The sequence below is a fragment of the Suricata suricatta genome, chromosome 12 (assembly GCF_006229205.1).
Source record: "Suricata suricatta isolate VVHF042 chromosome 12, meerkat_22Aug2017_6uvM2_HiC, whole genome shotgun sequence".
NCBI classification, from domain to species: domain Eukaryota; kingdom Metazoa; phylum Chordata; class Mammalia; order Carnivora; family Herpestidae; genus Suricata; species Suricata suricatta.
Window position 1 is genome coordinate 92,322,198 of NC_043711.1, and position 20,389 is coordinate 92,342,586.

The 20,389-nt window shown below is 41.8% G+C and overlaps 1 protein-coding gene and 1 long non-coding RNA gene across 6 annotated transcripts in view; one reads left to right on the plus strand and one right to left on the minus strand.

The window, feature by feature from the left end:
- Positions 1–14,215, minus strand: part of NCOA5 (nuclear receptor coactivator 5) — a 29,161-nt gene extending 14,946 nt beyond the window's left edge. Inside the window, exons 1-2 of one of the 5 annotated variants that reach the window (XM_029916610.1) lie at positions 14,034–14,202; positions 2,080–2,146 (exon numbers count right to left, since the gene is read on the minus strand). In XM_029916610.1, coding sequence (XP_029772470.1) covers positions 2,080–2,117 — 38 coding nt within the window. In that variant the 5' untranslated portion in view covers positions 2,118–2,146; positions 14,034–14,202. Of the gene's footprint in view, positions 1–2,079; positions 2,147–12,722; positions 12,848–13,726; positions 13,752–14,033 lie in introns of those variants that run through there. The other 4 variants (XM_029916607.1, XM_029916609.1, XM_029916608.1 and 1 more) reach the window with 4 other exon arrangements.
- On the plus strand, positions 13,644–18,811 carry LOC115273541. Its single transcript, XR_003900826.1, has 2 exons — positions 13,644–14,222; positions 18,513–18,811. It is a non-coding gene; the product is annotated as an uncharacterized LOC115273541 (long non-coding RNA).
- The last annotated feature ends 1,578 nt before the right edge of the window (positions 18,812–20,389 follow it).

Below are 20,389 nucleotides of genomic sequence, written 5' to 3' on the forward strand. Positions count from 1 at the left end.
TTTTCCATTACAAATTAAATTACAGAGTGGCATTTTAGGTTGGGATGAAATTAATCTTTTAAACTTAATATCCAAGCAATAGCTATATTGGATTCCAAGCAGAGGAGATGGTTATTTCCCCCAAATTGCCAATGTTTGCTGAATACCTATAATCAACTGGAAATATTAAAAAGTAGTTGGTTAAGTATCATTAATAAGATGATATAAATTTACTACTTTGTATTCTGCAATGTGCCTTGGTTTGTTGTTGTTTTTTTTTCCTGAAAAAACACACAGACATTATCCAGAGATTCTAATTATCGGGGAAAAGAAAGAGTGGAGAGGATTTTACTAGTGGAGTCAGTGTCTTTAGTTATCAATTTCATACTGCTGGTAAGCTACCTAGTTCAGAAACACACACGTCAGAGCTCCTTGGAAAGTGGATAAACACCGTCATCTCCTTTTAAGCCACTTGGCAACCACAGCTTCCAATGGAGTATTTCTGACTGTTCGATGCAAACTCTTAGCTCTCTGTATCCCATGTTTATTGGGGCCACGAGGAGCAACGCAGATGGGACTTCCCAACACCTACAGTATGCTTTGATGCAGCATAATGGAAGCAGACATTATACAGAACTGCTGCAGACCTACAGGAATCATTTAAATTCTTCAGGATGCTCACACATACCCACAAAGTCAACCAACACAGAATTTACCTGCAAGCTACAGGCATCCCTTACGGTGTTACAGAGAACAGACGTAACACCAACGTATACGTTCACTTCTGTAGCGAGACTAATGGATAGCCAGGGCATCCACTTGTCCGCTGTGGTGTAGCTGTCGTTGTGGGGTCAGATTCAACTCCTCTGCACCGGCAGAGTGTTCAAAGAATCCAGCTGAAATCACCACCTTGCTGCTACAATCCGCTTGAACTCTGCAGAGCAGTCGTGTATAATCTACTCCTGTAGCTTAGAAAATACCCATCCTTCACCACCAAGGGGACCCACGTACACCGAACATACAGCAGCCATTCTTTCCTATACGTGGGTAACAAGTTTGGGTGTTTTTGTCTCAAACGACAGCTGCGTGTTTTGTGTAGGTTAGCTGGGCATATCCCAGGTGGCCTGTGGAGCTCCCAGCAGACTAGGATTCACTGTCCTCGGCAGTGTTCAGCTCATTATAGGAAATGTCTACCATGGTATATAGTTTAGGTATGTAGTTTATTGTGGAAAACTGGTATTTTTACTGAGAGGCAAAAGCAAAATCCATACTGAGAATCCATTCGGGCCACGAAGAGACACCAGATATGAAATCTATCATATCTGCCTGCAATGCACACAAAAGCGCACACACTGCAGCAACGTGTGTACCGTCACGGGGCTAGTTTGGAGGCCGTATCTTTGATGTGAAACGGAAATATTAATAAGGCTCTTCTTTGAGAGAAGACGCTACTTTAATGCATATCTCAAGGGTATTTACATCAGGACTACCTCTTTTGTACATATTAGAACAAAGAACATATTAGGGAAATGCCTTTTATTTCCAGAAAAGCTAAGAAAAAGGGAGACTTCTGACAGCTGGAGTGTTTTTGCCCTTTTTATTTCCCCTCACACGGTAACCCAAGCACGCGAGCAAACAGGGATCTGCAGCACAGGCGCGCAGCAATCTCTCAGGCAGCACTTCCCATAAACCTGGGTTAGCATCTGGACCGGCAGCCATGTGGAATGAAGAGTCGCATCTCTGCTGCCCACAGTGCAGCAGGGCACACACCAACGACCCCGGGGCACTCCTCCCGCTGTGGAGGCTCCTACTGACACGTGAGCTGGGGACAGAGAGGTTTATCCTCTTCCAATTGCCTGCAACTCATGTTGCAGGGTGAACTTGCTGGGTTTGTCACCGAAACCGCAAAGCTTCTCTGTATCTCCTGATGTATGTTTACAAAAAGCAGCAAGGCCCTTCACACAAGGTTCATGTTCTTATTGTTTGCTTGAGCGTTTCTGATTTGTTGGGGGGAAGAAAAGACCCCTGATGTACGAAGTTGGGCTTAACTCCCCAGAGCCCAACTCTCCCAAGGTAACTCACTGCTTCAGGGTACTTTACCTTCGTGTGGGGCTGGGTCTTGATGGAGCCGTATTCATATTTCTTCTTTCCGCTGCCTTATTAATATCTGAAAAGAATAATCAACCCATCTGTTCAATGCTATGGAACAAAAACAAAATCATCAGCACATTTCAAATGAGAGCAACAACAGAAAAACTACAATGACAACCAGATGGTGTTAAGAAAAATCCATTCAGCAGACACACTGTCACTTGGGCAATTTTTATTAAGTTATTACAGCAGTACATTGTCAGGGTTTCGTCAGGAACGTCCCCCACTTTTCTGGCGAACACAATACGTATAAGACGGGTTACGTCAGTGCTTGAACACTCTGCCAAGTCGCAAACTTAACTGCCCCTTCCAAAAGGAGAAAAGGTTGTGTTCTAAACTCTTGAAGAGCCTGCTCTAAGATTCTTTTTTGAGGTCAGGAGAGTGGGAGAAAGATAGGAGAGAGAGAGTTAAAAAAAAAAAAAGAGCAGAGGCAAATAATTCCATCTTATGTTACAAAGAAGTAACAACTAGAGTCTGCTGTCTTAAAACTTCTAATATTCCATGAAGCAGGCCTACTTTTAATGTGCCTTATGTTGCATTCCATTGGATGGAATCTTCCAGAATGAAATGTAGAAATTATTTTTTTCTAAACAAAGTATATTATATGTTAATATCTATAGCCCTCACAGAGAAGCAGCTAAGAGTAAGAATTGGCATTTGGTATAACAGGGTTAGATAGTAAAACACTCCACGTAAGTTTTCATTAGAGAAGCATGGCATATACAACTAGGTAGGGGAGAACAGTGGAATCATACAAACTCATAGAAAAGCCAATTTGTGCAGTTAAAGCCTGCTTGCTAAAAACAAATCTGCTTTGCAAAAACGAAGTGAATGACAAAAGCACGATGTATAAGAAAGAACTGATGAAGTATCTAAACAAATGTACCAGTCTATGTCCGAAGGTAACACAAGACAATTTTTATATGACTTAAAGATTAATAAATTAATTAATAACTTCGTCAGTTGAATGAAGAAATAAAACTGTCCTGCTACAGTGTAGTTTTGTTTGCCTTGTTCCATATTAAGCCATTAGTAGTGTATCTAATGACATTAAATGGTATTAAGCACTCACATAATTAGAGTGCTTTAAAACAGTAATTATGTATTTAAAAAATTCCACCCAGAGTCCTATGGTGTGAGACTATAGTAATCACCAAAAACTTAAAAGAGATCTGGCACAGACTTTAACCCCTCTACGTTGTCAACTTTTGAACTTCTGTTCAAGTGACAATGATCTTCACTTCCATTTTAAGTCAGAGTTTTTATTACATCTAAGAGAAAAATGACTTTTGATAAACTGAAGGGAACATAAACTTAAATGGTAAGAGAAGCACAGTCCACCCTAAACTGCCTCTCGCATTTCCAATCAAGCAGACACAAGCCATCATCCTGCTATGTATCCAAGGGAAATGAAAACATGTGTCCACACAAACTTACATGCAAATTTTCATAGTAGCATTACACACAATAACATATTCAAAACTGGAAGCAATTCAAAATGTCAACTGGTGAATGAATAATCAAAATGTGTTATATCTACAAAATGGAACACTACTCAACAACAGAAATAAATGAACGACTAATAGTTCATGAACACCTGAATTACACATTAAATGATGCCAGGCCTTACAGGGAATGCCTAGTTCTTTTCTATGTAATTGTGAAGAATATCAGTTCAGGGTTAGAAGGGCCTACTGACCTAGTCTACTCATTCTGTACTGTTCTCTAATATGGGGTGACTATGATTCAGAGAGAAATGTAATCTATTTGATTAAGTAATTTTCAAAGCATCTCTGGAATACACTGAGGGTGGTGGTGGTGTAAATAAATAACTTCTTCTAAATAACCACTGTACCTCCCAGCAGGATTCTATATATTATTAAATGGTCTTGTGAATATAGAAAATTCATCTAAACATTGATTTGACTTGAACATTAATTAGGTTAGAGTACAGAACATATGGTACCATTTTAGTTGTTAAGTTTCTATTAATGCCATGTAATTTGCCCATATGATATGAAAAGGACTATTACACGGTGTAATTATATCCTGTTCTGTGAGCACCTACATATAGGACTGTGGAGACCAAAACAGTCAGGTATGACAAACCTCTGGGGCAAAACAGGTTCTAGTTAGACTGAAGGAGGTAAATATTTTACTTTGAAGTTAGTGAAAAATTTCAGTAATTATTTGAAATATTATTATTTAGAATTCAAGATTATCGTATCTTTTTGTTTTTTATTTATTTTTGTTTTTTGGAGACAGCATGCGCACAAGTAGGGGAGAAGGGCAGAGGGAAAGTATCTTAAGTAGGCACCATGCTCAGTGTGGAGCCCAATGTAGGGCTCAATCCCACGACTCCAGGATCATGACTTGAGCTGAAATCAAGAGTTGGATGGACACTCAACCTACTGAGCTACCCAGGCACCCCAAGATTATTACATCTTTAAACCATTTTGATTGTAATTTGCCTCCTAGTATCTATTTTCATCAAATAGTCTAAAGCAATTATACTGCAATAGGGTAATTTATGTTTCTTCTGCAAAAAAGAGAACTCTCAGACCATTTTCTTTTTTTCCTTACAATGCCAAGTATTGTTTATTCACATCTATTTAACAGTTCCTTATACCTCCATTTTGGATGAGATACAGAGAAATGAGACCTGAAAATTTCTGATAGTTTCAGTGCTACGCAAGAGGGCTGCTTAGGTTAGAGGAGAGCTGGGGAGCGGGTTCCAGTGAGAGCTTTGAAAACAAAACTATTGTAACCACCAGTCCCGATACACAAAGAATCCTAACACATGGTCACACAGAACTTTTGGAAAACCACGAGTTCAGAAATACAGGAGGAATAGAGAAGCTACCCAAAGTACAAATAAGTTCAGGGAGCTGATCATATAGTATAGCAAAGATTTAAAAAGTCAAGGGAAAAAACCCTTGCCCCATTAGTTTTTTGTTATACAATTTAATAACCCATCAACTGGGAGGCTGGAGGGTCACCTGAACAAGTTTTTCTTTGAAAATGCAAATATTTGGGACTGGGAAAGAGGGCTTTTGTATTAATTAGTTGAATCAGATTATTTTCTTCCTAAACCTTTTCAGTGACATACAGTCCTACGCCAAGGAAATAGAAATAACATTAATGTAAAGGAAAAGAAAAAAAAGATGGAAAGACAATTTAGGCACCCTTCTGGACATTAGGTAGGGAACCATAATTGGAGAAAATTTAACCAACAAGAGGATAGTAGAAACTTCAATGCTTCTTTCTCCTCCTGCCCTATCTCATCCTCGCCAAATGCCCTTAAGATCCCCTCTTTCACCTCAGCCTGGTTGGTGCCCCTACACTTTGTTAACTGTATTAGCAATGTGAGCGCCACTGGATATCACCATCACTACAAGGTGCCTTGGCCTGAATATTTTCTAAGTGGTTTTCTGAAAATAGTTAAAAGCACTTTTCAGGTAAGGATTTTTAGATAAGAAAAATAACACCAACTGAAGGGATCTACATAAAAGGAAAAACACAGAAAATAATCTAGAAAACATGATGTCACACAGGAAGTGCCAGAGCTGTTTTAAGTCACGAAAGACTGGGGTAAGGAACTTTCAAAGAACAACACAATGCCTAATGTACAAGTTTATTTTAGACTAATATGCTAGACAGGGTTCACACAATGGTTTTTTTATAATGCTATAAATAAAAATGCATGTTTCATTCATAGTACCAAGAACTGCTCTGCTCTTTTTATTAAAATTTTTTTTAATGTTTATTTTTTTGAGAGAGAGAGAGAGCCGGAGAAAGAGAAAATGTGAGTGGGGGAGGGGGAGAGAAAGAGGGAGACACACAATCGAAAGCAGACTACAGCCTCTGAGCTGTCAGCACAGAGCCTGATGCGGGGCTCAAACCCATGAACCACAAGATCATGACCTGAGCCAAAGTTGGATGTTTAACTCACTGAGCCACCCAGGCGCCCTTTAAACTCAATTTTTATCACAAGCTATCACAATGGAAAACCATAAAGACTACGCTGAGTGCAGTATGAACCGCTGCACTTACGGACAGTACCACCACTGGCTGTTGAAAGAATCCAGAAGCCTATACAATTTTGTCAAGTGATTACTAATGAAATAAAATTCTCCAAAGGCTTAGCTGAAAACCAACTAATCAGTAATTATTAAACTGGAAATATGCGATGATAAAGATAATGCCACTTGGAAAATCACACTGACAAGAAAGTGGTAATCACACATTAAAAGGCCCAAGGTGACCTTGATGGTATATTGTAACATCAGGGATATTACAATGAGTTATACTGTAATGAGTCAGGGATAAGAAAATGCTCTGCTTGTGGTTTCTAAACCAACCCTTTAAGCTCACTTTAAAACCTGTGCATTCTCTCATATTTAATTATCTCTTTCATTCTCTATTTAAAATGATTATTCTATCTTTAACTATATTAGATTATTATTCCTAGGTATAAGAATGGGGGAAGCAATGATAACTTATATTTACAGAATACAGACTCTGTCCTAGAGTCTGTACTAAGAACATTATGTGCATTACCTCATTCAATCCTTTCTACAACTCCTGGAGTTAAGTACTATTATGATTTTTATTTTTTCAATGAGGAAATTTGAAGTTCAGAGAAATTAAATGACTTATCTTGGGTCACATGATGATCAGGAGGTAGAGCTAGGATTCAAATCCAGGTCTGTCCGACACCAAAGTGCTTAAACATTATGCTATGCTGCCCCAAACAAGGAGTGCAAAGACATGGTTTCCATTATGAACACTTGCTAAGACTCCCTGATCAAACTGTTAGAACCTGGAAAAGGCCCGGTCTACGCTAGTCATGCCAGACACCCACTTATCACCCCCAACTAGTGTTGGCCCTTAAACAATGCAGGATTAGGGGCACTGACTCCCATGCAGCCCAAAAACTTAACAATAACCTATCGCTGACCAGAAGTCTCACCAATAACAGAAACAGTTGATTACCACATATTTTTCTATGTTATATGTATTATATACTGTATCCTTACAATAAAGCATGCTAGAGGAAAGAACATGCTATGAAAGAAATCGTTTAAAGCACCAAAAAAATGTGCACATAAGTGGACTCCTAGGGTTCAAACCCATGTTGTTCAAGGGTCAGCTATACAATGTTTCTGGCTTTGCTGCTGATACTGTATTCATTTCCACACTTGAGACAAAAATTCTCTATCAACATTTAATTTCCTGCCCTTTTTACTTCTTTTGAGGAAAGAACACTTGCCTGGGATCAGCATATTGGCGTTCTAGTTCTACCTGGTGTGTGTGTGTGGGGTGTGTGGTTAGTCAAGTCATTTGATTTCTCTGAATCTGAGGAAATAGCTATTCCATCTGTGTTGGTTATGTTGATTCAAGGAGAACATCAGCTAAGAGAAAAAAACTCACTGATTTGGATTCACAAAGATTGAGCTAATCTAAACTAGTAAAACAGTCTGAGCCACAAAAAATTTAGAGTATAGGTTTATTTAACACAGGTAAAATTTCAACTAAACTCTTAAGTAGAATTCTTATAGAACTAAATTAATAAACTTGAAAGGACAGTTCATAATCAGCACATCGAATGCCTCTAGGCCTAATATGCGTCCATACACCTTAGACATATGGAAATAACAAGGCCAAAGTCTCTGCTTTAAAGGAATTTACTGTTTAATAAAGGAGAGACATATATACAGATAATCATAATATAATCTAAAGTAGATTTATAGCAGGGATAATAAAGGCATAACTCTGTTACATGTGTGTAGCAGGGGAGAGGAACAGGGTAGAGAGGAGACCGGAAAGAATAAGGGGGAGGGAGGATGTGGAGAAAAAGGGGCAGGGATGGCCTAAAAGTAACATTTAAACTGAGTCCTGAAGGATGAAGAGGAGTTTACCAGAAAGAGAGAAGTCATTCTAGCACATGCAGAAGTGAAGGAATGATGTGAAGAACATAATTAGAAATACTATACAAGTTTAGTATAGGGACTAGGGGGATAAGAGGAAGAGGAATTACAGATGCAAGGCAGAGTTGGAAAAAGGTCACAAAAAACTTGCTACTGAGAAGCAAGAGACTGGTGGCAAGAGGGCCTATATAAACTGAGCTACCATAGATAGAGGAGTCTTAGTGAACCTAAGTTAATGAAGGCTTACCATGTGTACATTATCCAAAAATTCTTTATGTCTTTATTTGATTTTGAGAGAGAGAGAGACAGAGAGTGAGCAGGGGAGGGGCAGAGAGAGGGAGACACAGAATGTGAAGCAGGCTCCAGGCTCTGGGCTGTTGAACCCACGAACCATGAGATCATGACCTGAGCTAAAGTCGGACACTTAACCGACTGAGCCACCCAGGCGCCCTGAGAAAAATATTTAAAAGGTTATCTTCAGTAAAGGGATATAAAATAAACTGAAGGCCAGGGTCAGTAATTAACAGCTAACAAATATTAGTTAAAACCACTGTTCAGGAAGAAGTGGACAACCAAGCACACTTCCTTAGTTTTTTTCTATTATCTTTTAAAAACTTCTAGTGTGGTAAAAAATACACAATATACAAGTTATTATATTAACTATTATTTTCTTAAAGAGCAAGCTCTACATGAGGCTTGAACTCCTGACCTGAAGATGGAGAAAAGCAGGCTCCACTGACTGAGGCAGCTAGGCACCCCTCGTACGAGCTATTTTTTAGTGAGTACATTAAGTACATTCACACTGTTGTACAACAGATCTCCAGAACTTTTCCATCTCATAAAACTAAACCTCTTTATATCCATTAAACAAGTCCCCATCTCCCCTCTCCATCCATATATATATATATATGTAAGGTGCGCGCACACACACATTTTTTTCATTCTGCACATTTTACTCCTTCACTGAAGATGTATCAGCACCACCTGAGAAGACAGTTAAACATATTCTTAGGCCCCATCTCAAACTTTTAGAATCTGAGGATGAAGCCTAGGAGTCTGTATTTTAACAAGCTTCTCAGGTGATTCTTGGCAGGTATTTGAGAATTATATTCTCTATTTATCCCTTTAGCTTATGTATAACATATACTTAGATCCTCCAGTTAGAAACCTCTTTAAACTCCTGTATTCATGGGGTGATAGCCCATAAACATAACCTGTTACAAAGAAAATGTCATAACAATGTTAAAATCTACCGAAGTATAACCACTGAAAACAGTAAACATAATCACATAGCTATTCTCAAAGGAAATGGAATCATCAGCCCAAGTTTCCATAGTACTAAAGATAATAATATCATCCAATTATAAGGTCAGTGCCCCTGCTCCCCAAGGAGCAGTGTGCGCCAACAACTTCTCTTCAATTTCATCTGACCATTTAAAAAGTACCCTGAAAACTTAAGCTTCTTTTCCCTGTTACCCAGTTATAAATGGCAAGAAAAATATTAACCACCAAGCTTTCCACTTTTTGATAGCATATTATCCACTAAAGTTTTCTCTAAATTCTGCCAACTATACCTGTTCGTACTGGTTTGCTGGCAGGGGCTAAAACTCCTGTTTCTTCAGAGGCATTTGGTTTTTCATATCTAAATGCATTTCTTTGCAAGAGAAAAGTGGCCACACATAGGATTTCATATCCACACTGCTACAAGCAAAGTGGAGCAAACCTAAATTTAATAAACAGACCATGGAATCTTGGTAAGTCTGCTTTCTTTGTTCACAAGAAAGTGAAATCATCCTACTGATGTGAATGGAAGGAATGAAAATACTGAAAACTCTACAGAGTATTGTACTATTGCTGTTACCTCTAGTTCAAAATATCAAGCCAAAAAACATTTTAAATTACAGTTTTGCTTAATATGTATAACCAACCATAAAGCAGAGTTGTTAATTCCTATTAGTAATCTGAAATATGAACAGATTAGTACTAGAATCTGCTTCAAAGTTCTATTTCCAGTGAAAGCTTGTTTTCTAAAGCCTAAATCTGAGGTCTTCAAAACTTTAATATACATAACAACTGCAGGGGGGCTTCTGAAATGCAGATTCCCTAGCCCCACCCCCACCCCAGACTGTTCAGTTGGGGGGGGGTGGTAAGCTGCATCCAGTGATAGGTATTTCCAATAAGCTGTTCTAGTGACTCTGATGTTGTCCTACTTTCTTTTCCAAAGAAAGGTTCAGTTTATAATCTTAAGTTTTTGTACTGAACGGAATCATGTTTTTCGCATTTTTTTTCTTTTTGGTATCAAGAATAATTTCCAAAGAGAGATTTAAAAATAAGTTTCTTGTATCATCTCTGATGCTATGTGTTATTATTATCTCAATTTCCAATTGCATAATTAAGTATACCCACTTAAGGCCAAATTACTTATAATTCAAAGTTCTCCAAAGCTTGCCCACTAAACTGCAGGATCAACCTAATCTTCAGTAATTCAATCATTCTAGATCCAAATCAGGAAACCACTCAAGATATTTTACAGAGATAAAGGTGTAAGACATTCTGCTTTATCAATGTTCTCCAATGGAACCTAAGTTTTCCTGATCCTTCCCTAAAGTTGTCGGTCTTTATGTAGGTCAATAATAATGTTGTTGTGAATACAAAATAAAGGAGAAGGAGTCTTATGGTGTGAAAAAGTGCTGATTCTTTGAAGACAATTATTTTCTTAACAAAAAAGTAAAATTCGTCCAGTTGGCCTATTATCTCTTATTTTTTTTAGTGATAGGAAAAAGAATGAAAATGACCATCCCTATAAATATTCATATCTCGTGGTAATAAAACCACCATTTAAAAAGCAGCAGGCATGCTGGTATTATATATTTAGCTGTCAGTATACTTCATATTTCCCTAATGTGCTGCTGCTTTAGACAGTGGCCTTACCCTGATCCTTTCATTAACACTTCTCATTAATGAAAGTAGACTAGAGGGTAATTATCTGTTGGTCACTGCCCTTTTAACTTCTTGATAGTTTAACTCTGCTTAAGCCAGATAGTCTAGACAAATGCGTATGCTGTTCACAGGACAAATCTTCTGGCACACACACACAAAAAAAACCCGCTGAGTTTTAAAAGCACTTGTGTCAAAGACACATAGTAATCACTACTAAACCACAAGGTATAGAGAAGAAACACTGTGGCACAAAGAATAGTCAAGTTTGGGAGAACACTGGGACCTAAAGAAGTTCAGAGGAGGATAGCAGGAGAAAGACACCAATCAGATCTTCCTCTCTCGGACATCTACAGTGCACATGTTTAGCATATTAAAACCTCTGAGAAGTTCTGGAGAAAGACACCTCTCTATCTCATATTTCCCAATTTTGCTTGACCACATGATCTTTTATCTTCGATAATGTCTTGAATATGTTCTACTAAATATGTGATTTGGGCAAGAACTCTAAACCTCTGAGTCCTTATTTCCTCAAATGTAAAAAAAGATACCGAATCAACCTACTTATCTCACAAGATTGGTGGGAACAAATCAGCTGGTATCGTAAGCCTGCTTTGTAAATTAGACATGTTGCTGGCCGTAGCTATCTTTACCATGAAGAGTTGGAGTGAGTTTAGGAACGGACCTTTCATTCTTTCCATAGGGAGTCAAAAAACAAAGAAACAATGATAGTTGAAGGGAATAAAATATTAAATACATTTCTTCCCAAGGTTTCTCATTCTTATAAGCACAACTGACTTCCAGTAACTCTCAGAGCAGTAAGAAGCCGCACAAAAGCACTGCCATCTGCAGGCCACGGGGATGAACGCTTGCAATGGTATTAAGAACCGAGTTGCAAACCACCAGGCACTTTTTCATCACACTTCGGAAGCCTCTCCAAAGGACTTAGTTTTTGAGCACAGGTAGACTGAGGCTCCGTTTCCTGAAGTTCTGAAAATGACTTGAGTAAAAAATTCTCATTTCCTCCCTATACAGGGCCAGTGCTGAGAAATATGAAGAAACCCACCTTGGCCTTACATAAGTACAACACGGAGCTCATGCCAAACTCACCCCCAGAATATGGATTTTTTTTTTAAAACATAGCCTTTGAGGAAACACTTGAAATGACCTGAACAGACTTTTTTGAGTTTCCTCTCAATGAATCAAAGTAAATCTGCTCTTTCACACATAAAGTTTATGAACAGACTACAAAGATAACAGGCTGTTAATTTATTCGGTCAATGCCTCCCTTTCTTTTAGAGGACCTAATTAGCTTCATTCAACAATTCACCCATCTGACCGAGCAAACAGAATGGAGCTCCTAATGCCTTCTTTAAATGTGTGGTGTTTACCTGCCTGGAACATTGAACAACTTGCACCTAGAGAAACTTTTTTCCACTGGGCCCTGAAATATGGTTTCTCCAGCACATTCTACAAGGAAAATCATCGCTTCTATGTTTTAGATTAAAAAATCGTGCCAGAGGTTTCAGAGCGTATCCGAAGGGTGACAAGACACTGAAAGAAACACAGAGAAACCAGAATACGGGAAGAAACATGTTAAACAGCCAAGTGATCTCCAATACCCACAACGCAAAGGCTTGGGCTTTACTCGTTGGAAAGAGGCAACAGGAGTTTTCACACCCAGTCTGACTCATACAGAAAACATGAAATCTACAGTTGTCAAACCCCAAACTCCGCTCCATCGTCGAGTGCAGACACTGTCAGGAGGCTACGACTCCGCAACGCAGCAGGCGGACCGAGGCGACACGGCGGGGCGGGGCGCGCTCGAGCCGACGGTTCGGTTCGTGCGGTTCCGGGGACTCCCGCTCGAAGTCAGTACCGAGATCAGTTTACAACGACAAAGCTCACGGCGTCATCGCCGCGAAGACCCTGCGAGCACTTCATGGAATCCGCTACGCCTCGGAGAAAAATGCGGTGCCCGGAGCGGAAGGCAGGGGCGCGGGTAACCCCATACTCCCGGGGCAGCGTTTCCCAAAGCGTGGAACGCAGAATAACTTCAGGAGGGACAAGGACGCGCTGTTTAGTTTAATAGACAGGTATTTATTTTCTTTTTACGAGCGTTCGAAAAATAACTGGCTTTCCTTCATACGGTTCGTGAGGTACGTTTTCACCTTAAACAAATGTATTTAAGGAGGAAAACAGTGTCGGTGCAAAGAAAAAAATGAACATTTGGTAAACAAATAGCAGTACAGATGGTACACGGACGGAAAGGTGCAACGCGAGAGACTGAAATTTGGGAAACGTTGTCCTAAAAAAAAAATAAATAAAATAAAATAAAATAAAATAAAGAAGGCCCCTGGCGGGGAGTCGGGAGCTGAGAGTGCGCTGGGTCATACCCAGGGCGGTGGCTCTGTCGCTAATTTCCGCGGTAACCTCGGGCACCGTTTCCTTCCTCGTCCTTTGGGTCCGGGGTCCGCGTTATAAAATGGGTGGGGGGGTTGTCACACGACACGGAGACGCCTCGAGGACGCTGTCCAGGGGCGGCGAGGAGGCGGCGACGCGGGCCGGCGCTCGGTTCGCCGCACCGCGCTGCACGGTCAGTCGAACGCCCGGAGAGGCGAGCCGCCTCGCTCCGAGTTCGAATCCCACCTGCGCCACCGGCTCGCGGAGGACCCGCAGGCGAGCGACTTCACCGTTTCGAGAAAGGGGCGCGGGGTGTGCAGGCCTACCCTACAGAGAAGCTCGGAGGACTACGATCGGCGGTTCGCGCACAGAGAGGCGGCCGCGCAGCGGCGCCGCCCGGACCAGAGCCCACCACAGGCCGCCCCGGCCGGCCGGGCCTGGGCTTGACGGAGCCAGAGGCCGCGCCCCGCACCGGGCATGCGCAGCTCCGCGCGCACCCGGAGAGGAGCCGAGGCCACGGCCGCGCGGCGAGCTGGCCCTCCCGCCTCAGCCTCCCCATCCGGCCCCGACCCCCTCAACCGTCGGCCCTGAGCCCCACGCCTCAGCAGACGGCCACCGCTTCCCGGCACTCACCGCTACCAGCGCGGCGGGCTCTCGGCCGCTCCTTCGCCTCAGGCCCGCCCCTGCCGCCTCCACCTCAGCCCACCTGCCCGCCGTAGGACAAAGGCGCCACCAACCGACCGGCGCGGGCACGAGGCAATGGCGGCCGGGGCGGAGAGTGGGGGCAGAGGGCGCGCACGCAGCGGCAGGCGCGGCAATGTCGTAAGAGCGCGCGGGTTTACGGCAGGGCTGAGTTGGGCGTCGATCTCCTTAGCAATGAAGGAAGGGAAGTGGCTCTGTGGCGGCGGTTGAGAACGCTGAGGGTTGCTTAGTAACGGCGTCCCTGGCTAAGGATGGGTCCCAGGCCTGGTTCCTCGACCCCAAGAGGCTGCGCCTTTCTTGTAGTCTTCGAAGCGTCTTCATTCTAACTGTGGAAATAGATCATTTAAATCCTAAAATACTTTGATTATTTAGTTTTTCATAAAACGAAACAAACCCCAAACACCTTTAGATATTGGAGAATAGCGTATATACTCCTGTAACCTCTGGATCTCGAGGAACAAAGAGAGCAGAGAGGTAGAGAACCTGTTTTATTTAAATTTACATTTAAATAGGCAGTATACCCTGTTAGTGTCGCAGGCAAGAGGCAGCTTCTGGTGATAGAGTCACAGGTTATTTTTGAGTTATTTCTTCCTGGAACATTCAACGTCAAAAAAAATTCACAGAATGTAGCTGTTGACTGTGAAGCATGTAAAATGTTGTAGTGTTCATTTACTCTCCAGAATAATTTGTCAGAGGGAATGAAGTTTGCTCACACCATTGTAAATATAATCACATCTATCGCTATATGAATCAGGTGGGCTTTTTTATTAGTTAGGAAATGCTTCAGACCCTGTGGGGGTCTAGTTTTTCTCCTTATGAATAGTGCATGCCTAGTAAACACGGTGGCTGTGGAATTTGAACCCTATGGGAAGTCGGATTTCTTTGACAACCACGTGTTTGCTCACCCCTTCACTCCTTTGCTCACTGAATGTTTATTATACACCTAGTAGGTGGCCCTATGCATTATTAGACACCTACTTTAAAGCATTATCATGAGAAAATGCAGAGCCATATCTGCGGTCTTGGAGATTGCTGTCTAGGAAAGAGAGAATTAAGTGAATTATCACACTTGAGTGTATAATTACAAACAGCTAAATACTTGAAGGAAAGAAACAGAGATGCGTTGTGTTGTCTAGTTTTTCTCACCTGTGACAAGTGTAGGGTGTGCCTGATGCCTATGGACAGATACTCTTGGTCTTTAGATCTTTAATAATTCATATTCATCATGTCTCATTTTCTTTATCTATAAAATGGGGATGAGAATAGCATGTGCCTCTGGGGCCCCTGGGGGGCTTACTCGGTTAAGCGTCTGACTTCACTCAGGGTCATGATCCTGTGGTCTGTGAGTTTGAGGCCCGCATCGGGCTCTGTGCTGACAGCTCAGAGCCTGGAGGCTGCTAAGGAATCTGTGTCTCCCTCTCTCTCTCTGCCTATCCTCCACTCACACTCTGTCTCTCTCTCTCTCTCTCTCTCTCTCTCTCTCAAAAATTAACAAAAAAATAAAAAGTATAGAATGTGCCTTATAGAGTCAGTATGAAGTAAGTTAAATTAGGTAGTAAGTATCATACATAAAGCTCTTAGAATCATGCTTAGCTCATCGTGCAGGCTCATCAGCTCATAGCTTTCTTGTGACCCCATGGTTTGTGTCTTTCTATAGATTTGTGTTCACAGTTTGTTAGACATCCCTAGAAAACAGTGGCCCTTGGATTTTCATGGGCTACTCTGTTCACGGGTGGAATAAATAGCATAAATGTCACTGGGAGTTGATCAATGAGTCCTTGTTCCCCAGGACATTGGGGCGGGGGTGGAGGGGCCTTTGTTGTGATACTAAGTTCCTGGGGAACCCCAACAAGAGCTAATAGCTCCTCAGAGCCAGATTCAACAGAGTGGATCAGAATGGGACTGTCCCCACTTGGCAAGTTCTGTTGTATGTTGAAAGGAGTGGCTCAGAGAACTAGGGAATAGCCATTCTTAGACCCCTCCCAGCCATCAAGGGAGACCAGCCTCTACCACACAGCCATCAATGTCAGTACCGCTCTGTACAGCTGTGGAAGTCAGACTAATGGCCTCTGAAAGATGTCCATATCCTATAGCACCCTACATGGCAACAGGTGTTTTGCAGATATCATTAGGTTAAGGACCTTGAGATTGGGAGATGATTCTGGGTTATCCAAGTGGACCAATGTCATCACAAGTGTCCTTATAAGAGAGGGGTAGGGGGTGTCAGAGTCAGAGAAGATGTGATGATGGAAACGGGGGTAATGAGGGACAGAGAGAGAGAGAGAGGAAGAGAGGAAGGTGTTACTACACTACTGGCTTTGAAGGTGGAGGATGGGGCCTTGAATCAAGGAATGCAGGAGGCCTCTAGAAGTTGGAAAAGGCAAGAAAACAGATTCCTGCCCCTCCTCCCCAGAGTCTCTAGAAGGAACACAGCCTTGCTGACTCATTTTTAACTTTTTACTTTCTTCCCTCCAGAAAACTTAATACATATTTTCCTTTTCTAATGTTACCATGGTTTACCTTTCCCCTTTTAATAATTTATTTAATCTGATTAACATTGATTTTGATGTATGATATCATATCATACATTATCTGTTATTTGTGATTCCAAGTTAGATTCCTTCTTTCCCCAAGCTATTTCAACACCAAATAACACCCCCAAACCATTTTTGTATCTCTTTTTTTTTTAATCATATAGCATTTTTTAAATAGGAGGATTAAATTCAGGGCTCTTCACTGATTCTATAATATCTCTTTCTTTTTAAGACAATTCACATAGTTTCAATTATTTTTAGTCTAGATGGCACATAGTTAGTTGTTTTATTTCCAGAGCCATGTGAAATATACTTATGAAAATGTTTAAAGAGAATTGTCTTTGAGCAGGTAAATAAATCTTGTTTTGTGCTACTCAGACCTCCAGGGCAATCTGATTAATGCCTCCCTTCACTTGGAATTCTCAAAAGATCCATCTCCAAATCTGAGTACATTTGTTGGGGTATAGAAATACAATATAAGTATAATAATCATAAAAATGGCTAAGAATGATGTCAGAGAGTAAAGGTCAGCCGAGCCCCGGCTCATTGTTTCCTGAAGATTCTGATTCACTGACTCTATTATGAGTCTAGGGTAGAATACTTAAAAAAAAAAAAACCACAACAACCTCCTCCCCGGTGTATACACCTGGGGCTTGGTGATTACAGAGAGAACATACCTAAAAGCCATTTACCATTTTTCAGGGTCTCTCACAAATTACTCACCCTGAGAATGTTAAATCTCTTTTATGAGAGTTGGTACTGGGTACCTGGCTGAGTCAGTAGAGACAGAATCTGAAGGATGAACGTTGAAGATTCAAAACTTAATGATGTTAAGCAAGCATTTTATTCTTGTTCATAGAGTCTGGGAACCAGGAATTTGGGAAGGGCTTGGCTGAGCAATTCTGGTTCCAAGTTAATCAAACAGTAGCTGTAGCTGGAACAGCAGGGGGGCTGGGGCAGCTGGAGGCTGGCTGGACATCTTTCTTTCCTCACACAGTCTCTGGGTCTTTCCATGTGGTCTCTGCATAGGCTACTTTGGGCTTCCTCATAGCATGGTGGCCTCTGAGCAGTTATGCTGCTTACGTGAGGCTGGGGACCCTGGGGGAGTGGCTGCGAGAACCAGGCAGGAGCTGTGTTGCTCTTCTGTGACATGGCCTTGGAAGTCATGGAGCCTCATAACGCTTGTCAGATTCAAGGCCCTCTGCTCAATGGGAGGAATAGCAAGGACTCGCTGGGAACAGAGCCTGTGGGTGGGAGACAAAGCTGTGGCCACAGAGTTATCCCTTGTACCCATACCCAGTGCACCAGATCCTTCCCCCTAATGTTTCTCAAGTGGGTCTGCCCTGACCACCACCTAGTCCAAGCTGTCATCACCCCTAGCTTGCCCCTCTTTGCTTATCTCCAAACTAGGCTCCTTGCTTTCACTTTTTCTTCTCTCTGGTTCTTTCTCTCCTATAGCTAGAATAATATTTTTATATCACAAATCTGATCATCACTCCTTGCTGTCCTTGGGATAATGATAAAGCTGGTCCTGGCGATCCTGAAGTTTGCCATTCAGACTCACATTATGCTACCGTCTCCCTTGCCTTCCAACCTGCAACCCCATGGGTATCATTTCAGGCTCTACATTCACCACATTCTTTCCACCTCAGGGCCTTTGTACCTCCTATTCCCTCTGCTTAAATTCTCTCCCAACCCTTTCCCTGCATCTCCATCCTCCCTCCTCCCTTCTCTACCACGTCTTTAATGGATTCCTATTCATTTTGAGGTTGTGAAAGTAATTAAAGGGAAACCTTACTTAGAGTGGAGTCAGGACTCTCTGAAGGGGAAACTCTCACCCACAAACTTTCCAGCGCAACTCATTTTGCTTTCCTAGGCAGGAAGAAGTTCACTTGACTACCTTTGACAGGAAGGAGGAAGATTTCCTCCTCTCCCAGCAACAGCCCAGTGAATGAGAAACTTCCACCACTCAGCCAATGAGAAGCCATTACCGCCCTGAACTGCTTTCCTCCAAGGGAATTTTGTTCAGAGCAGCCATCTCCAACTTTCTCCCTTTTCTCCGCAAAGTAATATTCTCCAGCTTTGTTCTCCAGACTCTCCCTTGGTTTGCCATAGCTTGCATGTCCCAAATCAACTCTTCTGCAATTCCAAAATAAACTCATTTTTCTGGGAAAATAGCTGGCTATTTTATTTTTAAAGTTAGTAAGATTTTCTTTATACTTACTCCCCATCACCACTCAGAATAGAGAGACAGTATAGCCTGGTAGCTAGGAGCACAGACCCTGGATTCAGACTACTTGAGGGGCTCCTGGGTGGTTCAGTCAGTTAAGCGTCCAACTTCGGCTCAGGTCATGATCTCACAGTTGGAGCCCAGCATTGGGCTCTGTGCTGACAGCTCAGAGCCTGGAGTCTATCTTTGGATTCTCCCTCTCTCTCTGACCCTCCCCTGTGCACGCTGTCTCTCTCTCTCTCAAAAATAAATAAAACATTTAAAAAAACAGACTACTTGAGTACAAATTCATCTACTTGCTGTGTGACTTAGGGCAGGTAGCTTAGCCTCTCTGTGCCTCGGTTTTCTTTGTAAAACAGAGTAATAGGATCTATCTAAAAGGATTATTGTGACTGTTCAAACCCACCTCTGCAAGTCAACATCTGTAAAATACTTGGAACACTTAGGGGGTGCCTGCCTGGGTGGCTCAGTCAGTTAAGTACACAACTCTTGACCTTAGCTCAAGTCTTGGTCTCAGGGCTGTGAGTTCAAGCCCTGCATTGGGCTCCATGTTAGGCATGAAGCCTATTTAAACAAGACATAACTTAGCACACCTAGTGCCTGCCGTGTATTGCACAGTAAGCAGCAGTAGTCTGTCAGCCTGTTGCACACTGTTGTAGAACTGTGCACTTCTGTATTGAAATTAGTCTTCCAATCAGAGGACATTTCATGGGATGTAAGGAGAATTTGGGGAGTACCTCCTAATCTGTGACTTTGGACCCACAGCTGAGGATAAAGGGATGCTAGATACTTTATAAAGCAGAGGCTTTAACCCGGGGTTCAGGAACTTGGATGGGAAAAACCTGCTTCCTTAATTTCAATTACCTCTGACTAAAATGAAGCTTTTCTTTCTTTTTCTTTCTTTCTTTCTTTCTTTCTTTCTTTCTTTCTTTCTTTCTTTCTTTCTTTCTTTCTTTTTCTTTCTTTCTTTCTTTCTTTCTTTCTTTCTTTCTTTCTTTCTTTCTTTCTTTCTTTCTTTCTTTCTTTCTTTCTTTCTTTCTTTCTTTTTCTTCCTTCCTTCCTTCCTTCCTTCCTTCCTTCCTTCCTTCCTTCCTTCCCTCCTTCCTTCCTTCCTTTCTTTTGAGAGCATGAACAGGGGAGAGGGGAAGAGGGAGAGAGAGGGAGAGAGAGAGAGGGAGAGTGAGAGAGAATCTTAAGCAGGTTCCATGCTCAGCATGGAGCCCCATGTGGGGCTCAATCCCATGACCCCAGGATCATGACCTGGGGCCACAATCAAGAGTTGGAGGCTCAACTGGCTGAGCCATCCAAGTGCCCTGAAGCATTTCTTTCAATTATGAATGTAAGTAACAAACAGCAATACTATGTATCAGAGCCGGTTACACTGTCTCCAATAGAAATCACAGATATTTCATATCACATTACAATTATTGCAGATGTCTTGAATTATTGTTTGCACTCATCGCTGCTTTGAAATTATGGAAATTTTAGACTTGTGACTAGATCTTATTATGTAATCCATTAAT